Source organism: Hydra vulgaris, chromosome 06 (assembly GCF_038396675.1).
Source record: "Hydra vulgaris chromosome 06, alternate assembly HydraT2T_AEP".
NCBI classification, from domain to species: domain Eukaryota; kingdom Metazoa; phylum Cnidaria; class Hydrozoa; order Anthoathecata; family Hydridae; genus Hydra; species Hydra vulgaris.
The window spans coordinates 39,521,620-39,540,000 of NC_088925.1; the positions used below are offsets into that span (position 1 = coordinate 39,521,620).

General features: G+C 27.5%; 1 protein-coding gene and 1 long non-coding RNA gene across 3 annotated transcripts in view; one reads left to right on the top strand and one right to left on the bottom strand.

The window, feature by feature from the left end:
* Nucleotides 1–83: 83 nt before the first annotated feature.
* On the bottom strand, nucleotides 84–15,277 carry LOC100202784 (F-box only protein 42). 2 transcript variants are annotated; one of them, XM_065800104.1, is made up of 6 exons: nucleotides 15,154–15,277; nucleotides 14,188–15,047; nucleotides 5,036–5,132; nucleotides 4,820–4,879; nucleotides 4,447–4,654; nucleotides 84–408 (listed from the first exon to the last, which is right to left on the bottom strand). In XM_065800104.1, the coding sequence occupies exons 2-6, from the start codon at nucleotides 14,976–14,978 to the stop codon at nucleotides 125–127; spliced, it is 1,440 nt and encodes a 479-aa protein (XP_065656176.1). In that variant the 5' UTR covers nucleotides 14,979–15,047; nucleotides 15,154–15,277; the 3' UTR covers nucleotides 84–124. The 2 variants fall into 2 exon arrangements, with proteins under 2 accessions (XP_065656176.1, XP_065656175.1); XM_065800103.1 differs by lacking the exon at nucleotides 15,154–15,277 and having other exon boundaries at nucleotides 14,188–15,117.
* Nucleotides 15,278–17,971: 2,694 nt separating this feature from the next.
* LOC136081841 (uncharacterized) overlaps nucleotides 17,972–18,381 on the top strand; it is a 14,529-nt gene continuing 14,119 nt past the window's right edge. The window contains exon 1 of the long non-coding RNA XR_010639179.1: nucleotides 17,972–18,104. This is a non-coding gene — a long non-coding RNA (uncharacterized LOC136081841). The remainder of the gene's footprint in view (nucleotides 18,105–18,381) is intronic.

Below are 18,381 nucleotides of genomic sequence, written 5' to 3' on the forward strand. Positions count from 1 at the left end.
TCGAACTCGGAACCTCTCGCTTATGAAGCAAGCGCTCTACCACTACACCACTACCGCAATATTTCATGTTATTGTAAATAATATTTCATAATAATGTAAAAAATATTTTTTAAGAAACCAAAAGTCACATATTTGCAGACAAAATCATTACGCAGTTGTCTAGCTTGTTTGAATCAACACAATCATTTATAAGTCCACCAAACAGTAATACTTCATTAATACCAGTACATGCTGTAAATAACTTTCTGCTCAATGGTGAAGGAGAAAGGTACTTATAATCAGCCCATGTGCATACAGATTTATTTAATACATCCTTGCAATTAAGAATATACACTTGCAGATGACGTCTAGATATAGAAGGCAAATTTCCATTACGAATACGACCACAGGAGCAATTCACATCACTATCTAAATTAAAAATTGTTTCGCTATAGTACTGTATAACTTAAAACTTATAAATATTGTTTCGCCATTTTACTCTAAAACTTATAAAAAATGTTTCGCTATAGCAATCTATAATTTAAAATAGAAATAAAGTAAAATACTAAATACTAATATTAGCTGAGTGAAAAATACTAAAACATACAAAATACTAGTTGAGTGTAAAAATACTAAATATTGAAATTAGCTGGGTGTAAAAATACTAAATATTGATGTTAGCTGGGTGTAAAAATACTAAATACTAATATTAGTTGGGTGTAAAAGTACTAAATATTGATATTAGCTAGGTATGAAAATATAAAATGATGATATTAGCTGGGAGTAAAAAGAGACACCTGCCAAAATTAACATGAGCATTATCTTTGGATAAATATGAGTTAGACATAAAAAATAAAAATCAGTCAAGGGATGAAAAAGTGAGATAGAGGAGTTAAAAAAGTCTAAAATGGTAAAACAGAAAGTGTGCTATCATAAACATGGTATCATTGATACTTAAAACTGTAAGACTTTATGTAGTAATAATAGGATTGAGGCAACAGATGCATCAAGGGTCAGAGTATAATGGACATCAAAAATAATATATGATTTAAGAATTGAAAGAAAAGTTAGGTGCTCAAAAAAGTAAAATCTGTAACAGACAGATCAAAATGCAAAAGAGCTGTTAAAAAAATAACAATAAAAAATTATTTCAAGAAGTTTTCAAAAAAACTTTTTTGATTTGCAAAAAAATGCCAACCATCAATGCTCAAAGGTGTTTAAAAATACATAAATACTATGTATTTTAAAATAAATTAAAATTTATTTTAATATACTCAGTATTTGAGCATGCTCCAGTGCATGAAATATTTATTTGAAGGTGGCTGATCAGCACTGATTGGCAGAAATGCTAAAAAATTGAAAAGTAGATAATCAAATAATTTCCCGATCAAAATTTTGCACTTTTTTTTATTATCGTTTTTATTGTGAACTAAAGATTGTCAAGGTTTTAAAACTATGTGTAATTTGGCAATTATAAGCAATTTTAAATTTTAATGCTAATTTAATAACTTTAAGATTCGTTTTTAAATGGTAAAATTCTTTTTATTATAAAATTTGATTTGCAAAAGAGGGCGATCGAATTTGATGGACCATAATTAATTTTGGGAGCTCAAAGTATCAATTTTTCCAAAAGTCAACGATCATTGATTGTTGATTGGTCGTTATTTTGAGCGTTGATGCTCTAAACATTGCCACACACAAGTAACAGCATTGGGCAACAAAATATAATGAAACCATAATGGCAACATACTATACCGCCTATCATACAAAGTATCTAAGTTGGTACTCTCATCATGTCAAGATCTCAGAGAGTGATACTTTAATGAGTAATCTCCGAAAGTAATACTTAAATGAGTGATGTTGAGAGTGATACTTTAATGGGAATTTCAATTTATTGACTTGAATCATTGATTTCTTTAGTTATTGCAAAAACTAGTTTGATGACAATAGCATATAATGTGTTTACTGAGCATACACTGTTTACACTAGCTAAATACTTAAAGACATCTTCTTTACTATCAAAAAAATATCAAATTGTGTTTAAACTGCATACAAGATTATTTGCAGCTCACTGATTTTTTTAATTTGAATAAAAAAATAAAAACACACCTTAACACCATATCAAACACTTAAAAAAAATATTGATGACTTGACATAGCTGTTTAGCTGTTACGTCAGAAAATTACTTTTCAAAAGACAAACTATAGTTGAAATTAAAAACTTCTAAATTTCATTTTTTTATTTTTCAAATTTGTTTTCACTTTAGTCAACATTATAAGTTAATTAAAATAATTTTTTAGTTTAAAAAATAACGCGGAGAAAAACTGGCTGTAGTTTATACTTTACTTAGCTAGGAAAAGCCTAACTAAAGACTGGAAAAATCATTGAATTTTAAACCTAACATATAATTAGCTACCAAGTCAATATATATAATCAGGTATCAATAACTGCAACAATAATACTAGCAATAACAAACAAACAAAACTTTATTACCAATAAATATTTTCACTAATTTACTGAAAAATTGTTAACATTAAATGATACACAAAATTTGAAAAAGTTTTATATGTATAATGCCTATGTTTTAACATTTGTGTTTGAATGGGTATCCATAATTTTATCCCATTTTCTTATTCAAATATAATATTATGGATAAGTTTAATTTCTGAGGGGGGCAACTAAACATATTGATAATAAATAATGGACAATGTTTAGTTTCCTCCCTTGAGTCTTGGGTATTTATTTTAAGCCCTTTGATAAGAAAATATAAAATATGCATTTATCATGATGCAAAGCAGAACCAAGGCTAGTCTATCCCACACCTTCCAATTTAGGGCAGTGGGGTAGGGCTTTGAGGGGGAACCCTATGATTAGGAAATATTATATTCAGCACAAATATTAATTTCATGACCAGTCCAGAAAAATGTTGAATTTATTGTGACAAAACAAAAACAAAAAAAAACATCTTTTTATTTGTTCATTTGGTCTGATAAAAAAAAAAATTACTTGCATGATAAATAGACAAAGACAATAAAAAATCACTCAAATGTTTCAGAAATAAATGTTGCCTAGTGCTGTATGTGTGTGTATTGCAACTGGTTTCTCAAAAAAGCATCCAAATGTAGTCAACTACCATGCTTTGTTACACTGTCTTTAATAACAATGTTCATAGTCCAATATATCTTGAGGAAAACATTTGCTCTGTGTCTCTGATTAAGCCCTACATTTTTTTTGGGTTTGTCAAAATGAGTGCAGAGGACTACACTTCATTTTCAGCTTTGTGATTATTTAGTCCTAAAACTGATCCATAAAAAGCTGCAACAAAATTGCTCAACACTGTTTTCTCTCTTATTCAGCAGCTTCGAAAACTCATTAAGAAGCAGAAAACTTTTGAAAGCAAAAATTGTTTACATGTTTGGTATTAAATTAGAAAACATGTTACTATAATACATTGATATATGTGAGAACTTTGGTAATTGTAACTCCTTAAACTATAGATCAAAATTATTGAAATTTTACTACACAAAGCACTATTTTATGGGCAAGCTGCAAAGGTCTATTCTTTAATAGCTTTCTGGCAATATTTACATGTGAAATAAGCCAGAAACTTGTCTTGATACCCAGTAATTATATCTCATTTTTGAGATATAATTACTAAAGAAATGTTTGCTTTATTGGCTATGATGACTTTTGAAATTTTGCACAAAAAAACTTACTACACATGAGAACAAATAGAAAATAATAAAAATTACTAAGACAATAAATTTTCACTTTCTTTAATAGAACCAAATGCTTGTATAGTGATACTGACACCAATATCATTATATAAGCAGAACTCAAAAATTAATAGACTCAAACTCATATCCCCGTTTAAAATAACTCATAACTTATAACTAACCACATAACTATTAACTAACAACATAACTCACAGGCCCTGTGAAAATGTTGTTTCTATGGATGCAATAAAAATATTCTATGGATGCAATAAAAATATTCTATGGATGTAACAAAAATATTCTATGGATGCAACTGTATTAATACCATAGACGAAACAATTAACTTTTAAATAAAATTTTAAATTAAAATATACAGTTGGCATTAGATATTCAAATTTCTAAAATTTTGGCCTTGCGTCCACAATGACAAGTTAAGTGTAAAAATACCATCTACTTTAAGTTATGCTTGCATGACTTAATGTAGATGCAATAAATAAGTTATACCACTAATTTCACAAACAATTTTATTTTTGTCAGTGTAACTAAAGTGTGATAATAGTTACTTACTAATACTTGAACTCCTCCCTAAATATGTGAAATTATTAAAAAATAGTGTTTTAAAAACTTTTTTTTAGAGATTTCATACATGTTTAACGAATAATTTTCTTTTATATCATATCACCTTCAACATTATATCTTTATTTAATATCTCTTCTGTCAAATAAATTTTAATAAAATGATAAATTCATACCTAAAGGAGGATCTCTTGGAACATTATAGGTTTGAATAGGAAGCTTGCAATAAGGACACTCTTTTTCTTCACTAAATGTTATTATATCGCCATTAATCATAACTGAAGCATGGCACCACAAATCAGGTGCTTCACTAAAAGCATTGTTTACTTTAACTTGTGACCAGCACCAAGTTGTTACATTTAACAACCATACATCCCCAAATAACTAAAAGGATTTAAAAAAAAAAAATTATTCATAAAATTTATAAAAAAAAAAAAAAAAAAAAAAGGAAATAATTTATTTAAAATAGTCATTAATATTTAATAAATTAATATAAATATAATTTATGTTTTAAAAGATTTTTGTTGCATTAAAAGCATTTTATCTTACCGTGTTTGCATCACCACCACATCCGCCAATGATAAGTATTGTGGTATCATTTAATGTGAACTAAAATGAAGCTTTTAATTGCATTCTATTATTATTATGAGATTACAACCTTGTTCTTTATCATTTTTTATTTTTTTGTTCTTTATCATTTTTTCCCAGCACTTTTTTCAGTTTTTATTTTTTCAAATAACTAAATAAAACTAAAATTATTCATACTTGAGAATGGCCAAATCTTTCTGCTGGCTTTTTACTTTGAATCGGAGGACAACTCCATGTGAGAGTTACCAAACAAAACACCCATACATCATTAAGTCTTGTGAAAACAAATTTAAAAAAAAATTAATATTCTATGAAAATTTTTATTACACATATATATATACATATAAATATGCTATAGTTTATATATATATATATATATATATATATATATATATATATATATATATATATATATATATATATATATGTATATATATATATATATATATATATATATATATATATATATATATATATATATATATATATACATACATACATATACATACACACATGTATATATACTCCTTGTCGGCATTTACAGGAACATGTTTTTTTTGTTCCTGTTATGCATAATTTTTTTATACTATTTTTATCATAAATATAATTCTTTTTTAATTTCTATTATATTTTTATCTTTATTTATAGATATTTAAATTTATTTTTTTATTATAAAAATATGTTTCTTATGTTTGTTTTTGTTATTTTTATTTATTTATTATATATTATATTTGATTTTTATTTTCATCTATTCACAAAAACGATTAATTACAGTAATATAACCATATTTAAACCTTGCCTTAACCCTAACGCTAAGCCTGAACTTGATGCTGACCCAAACCAAACCCTCAGTCGATGTAGCAGCACTCTGTTGCGAGTCAGACTATTTGATAGTCGATGTATGTACTTTTCGTTGTCTATAAAAGTTGCTAATGAGGACATTTTTTTTTACAAAAAAACAATGCTTACAGGGACAAAAAAGTAACGGGTACACTAAAATGTCCCAAATAATGCTAATGTCCTGTAAGTGTTTGTTTTTTTGTAAAATCTGTCCCTGTAAGTGATACTATAGGTGTATATTTATACATATATATATATATGTATATATATATATATATATATATATATATATATATATATATATATATATATATATATATATATATATATATATATATATATATATATAAAATAGATTACTAAAAATCAGACTGACTTTTAAAAACAATTACTTCATTAGTTTTTAAGCTAACGATTAAGTAAAAATATCACTAAATAGAGTTTTTAGCTTTTTTAAATATTTTAATTAGATTTGTCTTCAACCAGTCAGTTTCTTCTTATATGGCCAACTACAAGATGGTATTTGCATGACTATAACAAGATAAGAAAAGGAGGAACATAGTTTTGGACAGAGATTAGGAAAAAATGTTGTATTGAACAACATTTGTCAGAGAAGTGATTTGGTTATCAGCATATAGTGAACTTTAGAAGAAATTTATAAAAATTATAGTAAATGATAAATGTAAAAAAAAAACTTGGAGAGAGTGAGTTACATATTTTATGAATGAGCTTTAGTTAAGGAAAGAAGATGCTTGAAATTTAAAGATGCATAAAAGGGGAAGGCTAAAGCTTGATGATGATGATAATGATGATGATGATGAGGATGATGATGATGATGATAATTATGATGATGTTTACATATAAGTATACAGGCATATATATAAAATATAACATGAATTTCGAATAAAAAAAATAAACTTTAAGATGTATAAATGTTTATGCAGCCCCAATCACAAACCTGACTCCGGTTATGTTTTATTAAACCCAGCCCCAGTCAAGTTTTAACCCTGGTTATTTACTAGCCAGTTGTTTTTTACAAAAAAAATATTTTTTCATTTATTAGACATAAGTATTTGGAATGCCTGTGTTTTATGAAAAAAAAAAAAAAAAGAGGTGACAGATCAAATTAAGTTTTTAGTAGCAAACTGGGAGAAATATTGATTCAAAAATATCAGCAAAACAAATCTAGAAAAATGGTGATAACAAAAATCTTCTGGGATGTTTTAACTAACACAATATCAATTTCTAAGGTTTCACCAACAATAAAAAACTAGCTTGCACTAAATATGTGTGTTGCACCAAAAATATTGCAAAAAAAAGTTGCTAATTGTTCAATACTTGCAGTCAATATTGGACTAAGTGCTGTGCCTGAAAACCATGTTTGACTACAGTAAACAGGTTTTGATGAGACAAACCATTTAAATATTTGGATGCACTTGTTCACATATTATTAAAGCTCTTGCCAAGCACGCTTGCCAGTTGCGTTGAAGTGTTGCCCAAGACTCAAAATCTCAAGAAAATCTTAAAGACCTTTGGGCTAATTGACCTTGACTTTGTATTTTTATTTGGGACATATAATACACCATATTCCACGGTTTTACCTTTTGCTATACTTATATATAAGAATATAATACGGTGATGCACTCAATGAGTCATCTACCCTTCATCTTCTAGGATTAACTCTTACTTTTGATCTTTCTTGGAAACCATATTAAAATTGAACCTCTTTATCGTGCTCAACACTTTCTTACTCCGGATTCTATTCTTTATCTCTATAAATCTCAAATCGGTCCTTGTATGGAATATTGTTGCCATATCTGGGGCGGATCTTCTAATGATGCCCTATTTTTTAAGACAAGGCGCAAAAACGCATTGTAAACATACTTGGACCTGCTCTTGCAGCCAACCTCCAACCATTATCACATCATTGTAATGTTGCTTCTCTTTCTTTTTTCTACAATTACTATAATGGGTACTGGTAGATGGCACAAGAGCTAGTGTTTCTTGTGCCATCTACTAAAACTCATTCTTGTATTATTCATCAATCAATTGTTTCATCCTTTTTCTGCAACTTTTCCCAAGTGCTCCAAAAACTCTTACTTGTTTAGTTTTTTTCCTCAAACATAACTTCTTTGAAATTCTTTCATCTTGCTTTCCTGATTCATATAATTTGCAACCTTTTAAGTCGTTATCTTACTTTATATACCTTGTTATACTTTATATACCATTGTTACCTTACTTTATATACCTTATCTTTTCTTCCAGTAACTACCAAATAGTGGTTGCTCGCAACCTTGTTGGAAGCGAAAATGTTGGAAAAAAAAAAACTTATTCAAATTAGCAAGTAAGGAGGTCTTTGTGTTTTTTAAGATTTTTTATGGTTTAATGGTTAAAATAGTGTTTTAAGATTTTTTAGCCAAATTGCTGGCATATATTTATATATTTTTACACTTTAATTTACTTCCAAAAAGATTACAAGCAACCACTAATAAGTTATGAGTTTAAAATAGAGAATAAGTTAAAATACTAGGAAACTGTTAACTGAAGACTTAAAAAGTTGTAGGTTGTATAAAAAAGGAAAACACGAAGATGGGTAAGAGTTATAAGATTTTTTTAACATGCACGGAAAAAAAAGAAACTCTTTGACCATGATAGTATTTGTAGAAAAAAGAAAAAAACACAACCTTACAACAATAGGAGAGTGGCTCAAGTTTGGCAGATAAAGCAGATCTATTTACATTGCTTTCAGATTTTGTCTGAGAGTAAGAGGGTTGTTACTCATCAATATAGGAATGCTAACATTATTGCAATACTTATTTGCAGTAAATGAAATTTGTTGTTAACAAAAATTGTGGACTTTAAGTACAGAATTTAAATCCATAAGCCACTGCAAGCCTTAGGCTGTTACAGAAGAGAGATGAGATTAAAAATCGGCTGCTTGTTCTAAGCAATCAAAAAGTGAAGATTTTTTGTCAAGACATGAGTATAAAGTTGAGTTTTCAGCAAATAGAACCACTTAAGATGTAAAATTTTCATGAAGATTGTTATTATAGATAAGAAATAATACAGGAACAAAAATTAAACCTTGTGATACCCTTAAAGTTACTTGAAATAAAGAAGAGTGTAGGCCTTCAAGAATAACTTTAATACTGCAGTTAGAAAGAAATAATTTAATTATCTTAAAACTTTTAAATAATGAAACTAATAACAGAGTGAAGACTAATTGTAGGTTAGTTGATGAGGTCAAAGTATTTTCTAGAGTTTTGAAAAATTGGAACCACTTATTTAGCACTTTTTAAAATTGAAGAGAGTTCTGGAGAACACTTTTTTAAGACTATGATGGAAATCTTGTCTGGAGTGCAAACTGTAGAAGTGTTTAACTGAGAATTAACTTTAGCATTGGAAGCAAGAGTGATCTGTTTAGCTGGCAAGAAAACTATGGCCATTAGATTCAAGAGCCAAATTAGAGTATGATTTCTTTGTAAATAGCTCTGCTTAATTTAAGTAAAAAAATCAGACCCATGAATTAGAGATTAAATGTTAGACTTACTTTAGTTAATGACACTGTTAAAGAATAACCAAAAGTCTCTAGAACCTAAAATCTGAGATAAAATACAAGATTAAGTAAACTGAAAATAACAGAGCTTAACATCAGACAGGACTTTTTTACATTTGCACTTTATGCATACATATTATGGATATAAACATATGTGTTTGCTATTTATATAAATAACAAACATATATGTTTATATCCATAATATATTCATATTTATATAAACTTTAGTATTTATATGGTGTAGTATTTGCCGAAAGAGAAAATGATCAGAAGGATGTGTGGTGTGACTCTAGCAAGACAAGAAAATGAGGCATAATCTTAGACAGATTAGAAATATATTTTGTATCAAACAACATTTGTTAGAAAAGATTAAAGTAAATTAGGTATCAGCATGTAGAAAGGTAGCAGCTTCAGGAGAAAATAGTAGTGGCCAAAGTAAGAAAACTTGAAGAGAGTGCCTTACATATTGTATAAATGAGCTTTAGTTAACAAAAAAAAATGCTCTAGATTGTTTATATTAGAGAAACAGCATAGAAGAGGAAGACTAAACCCTGATGATGATGATGATGATGATGATGATGATGATGATGATGATGATGATGATGATGATGTGATGATGATGATGATGATGATGTGATGATGATGATGATGGTAATAATGATTATGATGATCATGTTGATCATAATAATGTTTATATAAGCAAATATATACAAAATATAACATGAATTTTGAATAAAAAAATATAATTTAGGATGTATAAATGTTTATGTAGCCCCGGTTACAAACCTGGCCCTGTCCCTAACTATATTTTATCAAACCTAGCCCCAGTCAAATATAACCCTGGTCGCTTACAAATACTTGCATGAGTTGTGAATCATTCTCTCATACTCATAATGTGAGTAATCAACTTTTTACCACTTCCAAACTTTTTAACTTTTTTAATTACAGCATAACGCTTTTTATCTGGTTTTTGCCATTGGTACCAACTTGTTTTAAATATTAGTGGCTCAATGGTGGTCAAGAACTGCTGGATCTTTGTATTTGCTGCATTTGTTGAAGAATAAATCATTTAATAAGTCCTTAAAAACAAAATTTTGAGACATGTCCTTCCTAGTTATAACATTAGCCAATAGTAAATGATTAACTTTTACTAAGGAATCCAAAGGAAATTGCATGTTTTTGTAGTAAGTACAAACCCATATGTTGGTGGCAACTTTGCAAGAGATTGAACGTTTATTGGTTGAAGTTCACAAAACCTGCTTAATCCTCAAACCTGCTTATGCGGTAGTGGTGTAGTGGTTGAGAGCTCACCTCGTAATTAAGAAAGTCCAAGTTTGATCCACACCACGTCCCTGGTAGTATCGCATCAGATAAAGCTGAATTATTAATGCTACTTATTGAGAGAGTAGTTTCTTTGTTGAACGACTGATTCAGCAACATGACTAGGACTTCGTAACGTTTTGCGGGATTTTGAGGCAATGTTTTTTTTATTTTTTTGAGTAATTGTCTTTTTGTTTTAACATTCATAATGGTAGAAAAGTTCACTGTTATTGTAGAAGTTTTCTTTTTGAGTTGATACTTGCGGTTTCTTTCCTTTTTTTTTCACTTTTTTTAATTTTGTTAACCTTTTGTTTAAATAACTTTTATTTAATTTATCAAAACTTATTGATATATAAAGTTTTAAAATTTCTTAGGGAATTCTTATGAAAAACAATTTTCTTTGTAAACAACTCATTTTGTAAGCAACAAAAACTTTACAAAAAAGTGCCAGAGCTTTGGTAAATGCGTGTAGTTTTAACATACATTACACAAACTCAAAATTAAAATGTGCTTTAATTAAGCATTGTTATTCAAAACTTTAAATGTAAAAACGTAACATTTAATACTCTTTTACAATATTATTGAAAAATTTAAGTTTTTTAACTAAATTTTAGAAAAAATAAAACTTTATCATGTTTTTATTAACTTATGTTACATGATAATTTCAAAAATTCTTTCGTTATTTTCTTGAAATATATATTTTTTAAAATCTGACCAACAACAAATTGAACATGTTAGCTCTTTTTTCACACTAAATTAATTCAGATTATGTATACATAACTATGCAAATTAATTCATCATAAATAACATTTTACAATGATGTATTTTTTATCATGCAACAATGAAAAAAACTGTAACTTTCAGAAGCAATGATTCTCACATATTAAATTCAATGAGTTCAAAATATCATGATAATGGTATTTCATTGTGGTAATTGACTTTTTATTTGCATTGCATCACATTTTAGATAATAACTTCAAAATCTTTGTTTTGTAGAAGCAGCAAAAAACTTGTAATAATAATATTGCATAAGAATTTATATTTGTAATCATTTTCTGCATAACCATAAACTTCAATATATTGCTAAGCTTATTTATGTGAGTTATTGTAACATATCAGTTGTACAATCAACTAAAAATTCCAAAGCAACCAGAAGATTTTACATCATGGATGATTGACTGCAACAATTTTTCCTCATTAAATGGACCATCTCTTTAAATGTTGACTTTGACAGATATGAAGTCTTGCCGAAAGCTTCCATTAATTCCTAATTTCCATAATTTTCAATGTGTCTAAATGAATCTAAGATTATGTCAAATTGTGGTCAAGCAGACCTATGAAGTTACCATTATCGTGGGAGCCATAATTTTTATTTGAAACACAAGCAACAACTCTTTTCAAGACTTTATGCTTCTCTCATTTACAATTTGATTTAGTAGTTGGTTTGAAAGGCAATATTATGCATGCCGAGTGAAATATGTCAGGCAACTGCTTCTACGTTCTGCAGAGTTTTTATGATATTTCAGTGCAACTGATACATTTTCCCAGTCTTTGAATTCAATATGTAAAACAAAAAACAGCCCCAACAGTGAATGGAGTAAATAGGTAATAATAAATGGGTTAATAGAGTAACCAATTTCGTTTTCACTCAAACGAGTCTACAAACATACGTCATTTAATCTGTTAATTATTTTGACACAATGGGGCAGTATTCTTATTTTCAATTTTTTGTTTGACTTCTGACTAATGAATTTGATAGGAATTCCTATTTTTTAATAGCTCCTCTGATTGAATTAATGTTAAAATTTTAACTGTTTTAATCTCACTTGAAGCAGCAGAAACTTCAAATGTGTGCAGTTTAATAAATCATCTTAATTTCAAATCTCAGCTAAGTCAGGGTGTCTGCCAATATTTTAAGGTGGATTTCCCTGACTTTTCCCTAATATTTCCCTGTTTTCCCATCTACCTGTTTTCCCTGATTTAATTTAAAGTTATCCAAACTCAACTTCACAAAATTTGACCTAGATTCGTTTAGAAAAATGGTCTTCAGCTGCAAAAATATAAACAGTAATACAACCCACATTAAATATGGATGGCTTAGCGCCAAACCAGCCTATACAACGAATATGTTGAAATGAGATAATTTGACACAAAGTTTAAAAGTCTTTCACAAAAGCCACTAAACTGAAAAAATTAAAAGTAATTGCAGTTCAGTGCACTTAAAAATTTTAATTATAGTATTTTGGTGTTTGCAAAGAAACCCTACATAAATCATTTTTTAATATAAACTAATTTTTTTCAACTTTGTTGTTTAGGCTGGTTTGGCGCTTAACCATCCATTTATCAAGAGAAGTTCATAAAACTATCTGCCAAATAAACTTTTATATCACAAGTACCATATACAACTTATTTAAGTTATTTAAGTTTGATGAAGAGCCATTTTCCCTGATTTCTCCCTGACTTTTCTAAAATTTAACCTAATTTCTCTGATAACCCCCTGATTTTTTTGCAGATATCTGAATTCCCTGACTTTTCCCTGCTTTCCCTGATTTTTCTGATCTGGCAGACACTCTGTAAGTAATCTTTAACCACACTTGATTTTCCAGTAATATTTTTCATCATTTTAGTGAAAAATGAATCCATTTTCGAAAGTTTTGTTATTGTTGCTTTAATTTGCTTTTTTTTTTTTTAAATATTTTTAAAATAATAATTCATATCCTATAAAAATGTGAAAGCGTTTAATAAGTTCATGAAAAAATTTCAAACTAGTTTATGATTTGAATATTTTTTTGAAATACATAAAAATTAATTAAAAATTTACCCCAAAAAAAAAAATTATACTGTTAGGCTCACAAGCACCTTGGGAGACCAAGGGGACCCTTAGATGCTTGTGAGCCCTAGGCAATGCCTGTTTTGTCTACTTATAAATGTAATACTTTGTCTAATTGTTAATGCAAAACTGAAACTGTTTAATATACTTGTTCTTATTGCCTTCTTTTTAATTATTACAATTATTTTCTTTTTAATTTCTTATTAGTCTTGCCATTACATTTAAACTATTTTTTCTAAGAAAAGGTGTTTAACATTGTACAATAATGTTGTAACAAGGTACAATAGTCTGTTACAAGGAAAAAATAATCTTAAATTACATAATATTAATTTATTTCAATAATAAAATCTGAAAGTATATGATAAAAGTGGTCTTAATACTTCTACATCTTGACTTTTTTAAATTGATCATTAAACTAAGTATTAATTATTTTAAAACTTAAGTTGATTTTTTATTACTATTGAATTTTTAATACTTTTAAAATTTCTAAATATAAGAATTCTTAAACTTAAACAATAAAAGTACTTCAATAATAATAGAAAGTAGTTTAACTTTTATTGGAAAACTTACACTATTATTACTATTGGAAAATGTATCAACTCTTTTATGTTTAAATATATTTCTAACTATACTTATATTTTTAAAATATTAGTAAAGTATTAGCTAATACAACTAATAATAATTTAAAATTTTTTCAAATATATTTTACAGAAGTAAAACTGGTTTAAAGAATTTTCATTTAGTGAAAACCAGTATATTATTTAAAAAAAAGTTAAAACAAACCTATTTATTCTTTGAGATCCACCAAACAATACCATTTTATCTTGAATAACTGATGCACTATGTCCAGCTCTTGAAGTTGGTGAGCATTTAAGGTTTAGTCTTTGCCATCTTGATTCATGCACATGAAATATTTGTGTATCATCAAAAAATCTAGGACCAATAATCACTCTATTTCGTGGAGGTTGACACCAGCCGCCAAATATAATAAGTTTTCCAAGATAAGGTAAAGTTCTATAAAGGTGTTTAGAAGATTTTTGTTTGTATGCTACCATGCTACAACATTCTCTTGGAGCAGGCATTAATCCTTCTGTTTTAACTTTTTGCCATGTTCGCATTGATAAATCTAATCTATGCAAATCATTATAAGTACTTGAACTAAAATTTGATTCTGAAGTTGAACCACAAAATAAATACAAATACCGACCAAGTACAACTGCAGAATGAGAGAATCTTGGGAAAGGTATGTTTATGTTGGGCAACTGCACTTTTGATCGTCTTGTTTTTCCTGACCAAGTACCTGGTACTAGAGTATCTATTATGTTACAGGAAGACTGCTTATGTATTTGCCATTTTATGTTTCCATTATAAAGACTTTCGTAAAACATTTTTTTATTGTGGGACTCGTTTGTTGATATAATTCTATTCCATTTACGATTTACAAGTTTTGAATGTTTAATATCAGTGTATGGTGACAAGTATGAAAATATTTTTATAATTATTTCATCTGGAAGTTCGCTAAAGTAGCTAAAATGTTCATCTTCACTTATATCTTCTATTTCAATGTTTTCCATTTTGGGTTTTTGTGTGCATCAGTATTAGTATAATTGCTTTCTTCGCACCTTATGAGTTTGGTATATAAACTAATAGAAAAATGTAATATTTAATAATTCAAAAAACACAACAAAAAATTATGTTATTTGAATAAAATTTTTGAATCAAAATAAATAAAAGCACTCTTATATTTACGTCTAATATCGTCCTATAAACAGAAACTACGTCACCGGTTGTTACTTTTTCTTTAGCTCAACTAATCGCAATAATTACAGATTATTTTTTTTATACAAGTTTTATACGTAGATTATACTTTACTTGTTTACTTGTTATGTAGATTATAGTTTATTTATAATCGAAATATCTTTAATATTAAAACTGATTAATTTTATAAAAGGTCGGTTTACTTACAGAAAAAATATCATATTTGTCCGTCTTTTTCTTTTTTCCCCTTTTCCGATTTTTAACCGACAGTATGATGGATAAGAAGAGTATATATTTCGCCCATAAACTATCGAATTTAAACTTAAAAAGACAATTAATAAGTAAAAGTCGTCTTTCTTAAAAAGGATTTACGTTTTACTAATGCACATTGTTAAATCTAATAAATAACTTTATTAGGTTGCTTTTATTACTTACCAAGTTACAAAAAAATAATATTCAAAACTGTAGAATCTATTAACCAGGGCCGACGACACGGGTTTCGAAATACAACTTTGAAAAAATCATAAACAATAATTTTGAATTATTTAATACGAACTTGTTTTAGCAACAAACTGAATAATGACCAGGTTATCGTAATTCCCTTCCTTTTTCAGATTCGTTTCAATTGAAAAAAAGAGACAGCTGTTACAAAAACTTTGTCTCGTAGCTCTTAAAGAGTACTTGATCAGAGTTAGTTTACTGAAGATTTCTTGTAAAAAAGTAGGTGCAAAACCAGATATAATAATCATAAATTATCATTCATTATATATAATCATATAAATTATCATTCGTATATGTATATATATATATATATATATATATATATATATATATATATATATATATATATATATATATATATATATATATATATATATATATATATATATATATATTATATATATATATATATATATATATTATACTCGTTACCCGCTGTACCAGGAATTAGCTTAATGCTAATATTTATAATAAATAGTTGCTACTCGGAGTTTTATGGGTGTGGCGGAATAGTGTCGCAAAATTTTAATTGTCGCAAATTTTATTGTCAAAAATGTAAAGAAAGAATAGTGTCGCAAAATGTCGCATTATTGATTGTCAAATAACAGAATAAGGAATAATGTCGCAAAGAAGTTTAATGAATAGTGCCGAAAACAAAACAAAAAGGAATAGTGTCGCAATTTAAATTAATGAATAGTGTCGAAAACAAAAAAAAGAATAGTATCACAAATGAATTTAATAAATAGTGTCGAAAACAAAAAAAAGGAATAGTGTTGCAAATAAGTTCAATGAATAGTGTCAAAAGTAGTAAAAAGGAATAATGTCCTAAAGGAGTTGAATGAATAGTAACAAAAATAAAAAATAATAATAACTATAAATCTGCATTTACATTGCATGTCTGGTGTCATACTAAAATAGCCTGCTGCCGGGGGCTTCAGTACATACATCGACTATCAAATAGCCTGACCTGTAAGGGAGTGCTGCTACATCGACTGAGGGTTTGGCATTGAGCAGCAATCTTTTCTTTTGTTATTCTTTGTTTTCTTTTTTTTTTTCTGGGAAAGTCGTATGCTATAAAGATAAGGGATCGTTCATAAAGTACGTACGCTCGGAGGGGAAGATGAGGGTCTGCAAATGGCGTATATGAGATGGGAGGGCAGTGGGTCAATTATAAAAGATAGGAGACACTAAATTAAAAAAAATATTATAAAATGTTAGATAAATAGGTTAAAAGCATAGGTACGTTTAGGGAGGTGGAGGGTACTCAAAAACGCGTATTGCAAAATCGGGCGGGGGAGGGGTAGACGAAAAAAAAGCGTACGTACTTTATGGACGACCCCTAAGCAAAAAAAGTAAGCAATTGCTGAAATTAACTGTTTGGGATATTATTCCGTTTTTACTATTTGCGACACTATTCCTTTTTTTTGTTTTCGGCGCTATTCATTAAATTCATTTGCGACACTATTCCTTTTTTTTGCGACATTTGGTCTTTTTAGTATATTTGACACTATTCTGAATTTCATCTTTCAACTATTTCTGTCTCCCGTTTTATGTGTTACTGAAGTTAATAAAAGGGAAAGTAATAAAAAGTTGATTTTGCTACTTTATTTTATTTACTTTATGTATTTACGACTTATTTGTTTTAGTTCGTTTAGAGGCGGAAACTGTATATTATTTTTATATGTTTTATTATTATAAAAATAAATTTAATAGTATTAACAGATAAAAATATATAGATATTAATTAAATTATGAAATATATTACATACGCTATGTATGCAAGCACGTACATTATGTATGTATATATATATATATATATATATATATATATATATATATATATATATATATATATATATATATATATATATATATATATATATAATGTATAATATATAATAATGTATATACTCATATATACACATTATTAATGTATAAATATAAATAATGGATATTATATATATTATACATTTAATGTATAATTTATATATATATGAAAAATGGTTTTAACTGATATAAATTGAAAAAGTTGTAAAATCAGTAAACAAACAAGAAGAAACTCCAATAAATTGTATAAAATATACTAATACAAAAATTTAAACTTATTAACACTAGAGGCCTTTCAAAGAACCGTCAATTTTTGTTATTGTTGCAATATTACTGTATAAAGAAAAAAAACACGTAAATTACACCATACCACAATTGTTACCATGAGCAACTACTGTAATTGAAAAATTTGTAATTAAATACAGGAAATGTCAATTAAATCTATCAAGCTTTTGATTGCGCAAATGCTTTTCAAATGATTAAAAAAAAAGACTGTTAAGTTCAAGTTCAAAACTATTGCGGGCGTTATGACAGCTATAAACATTTTTTTATAGCTGTCAACGTGCCTAGGTACCAACCAAGTGGTAGGATAGTTATATAGTACCGCTAGATGAAGTAAGTTTTCTGAGTAAATTAAAAGTAAAAGGAGGTTGTTTAAAACTTATTACTAAATGAATATTTAAAAAAATATTTTGAACTCTTTATTGTATGGGGACAAATAATTATTTTGTCCCCGATACGTGTTTTCTCTTGGCTATTAATTAAAGTTAAGTAAATATATTGACGTTAAATATGACGTTATAATATATTGACGTTAAAGAAATTTTTGCTCTTACTTAGAACTAATTTGTTTTCAAAAATAAATTGAAAATAAAAATAAGTTAAATCTTCT

Coding starts and splice junctions, on each gene's coding strand:
- LOC100202784 (XM_065800104.1), bottom strand. CDS start 14,978: ATGGAAAACATTGAAATAGAAGATATAAGTGAAGATGAACATTTTAGC. Junction 4,880..5,035: donor AAAGATTTGGCCATTCTCAA/GTATGAATAATT, acceptor GCTTCATTTTAG/TTCACATTAAATGATACCAC. Junction 4,655..4,819: donor GTGGTGGTGATGCAAACACG/GTAAGATAAAAT, acceptor AAATCCTTTTAG/TTATTTGGGGATGTATGGTT.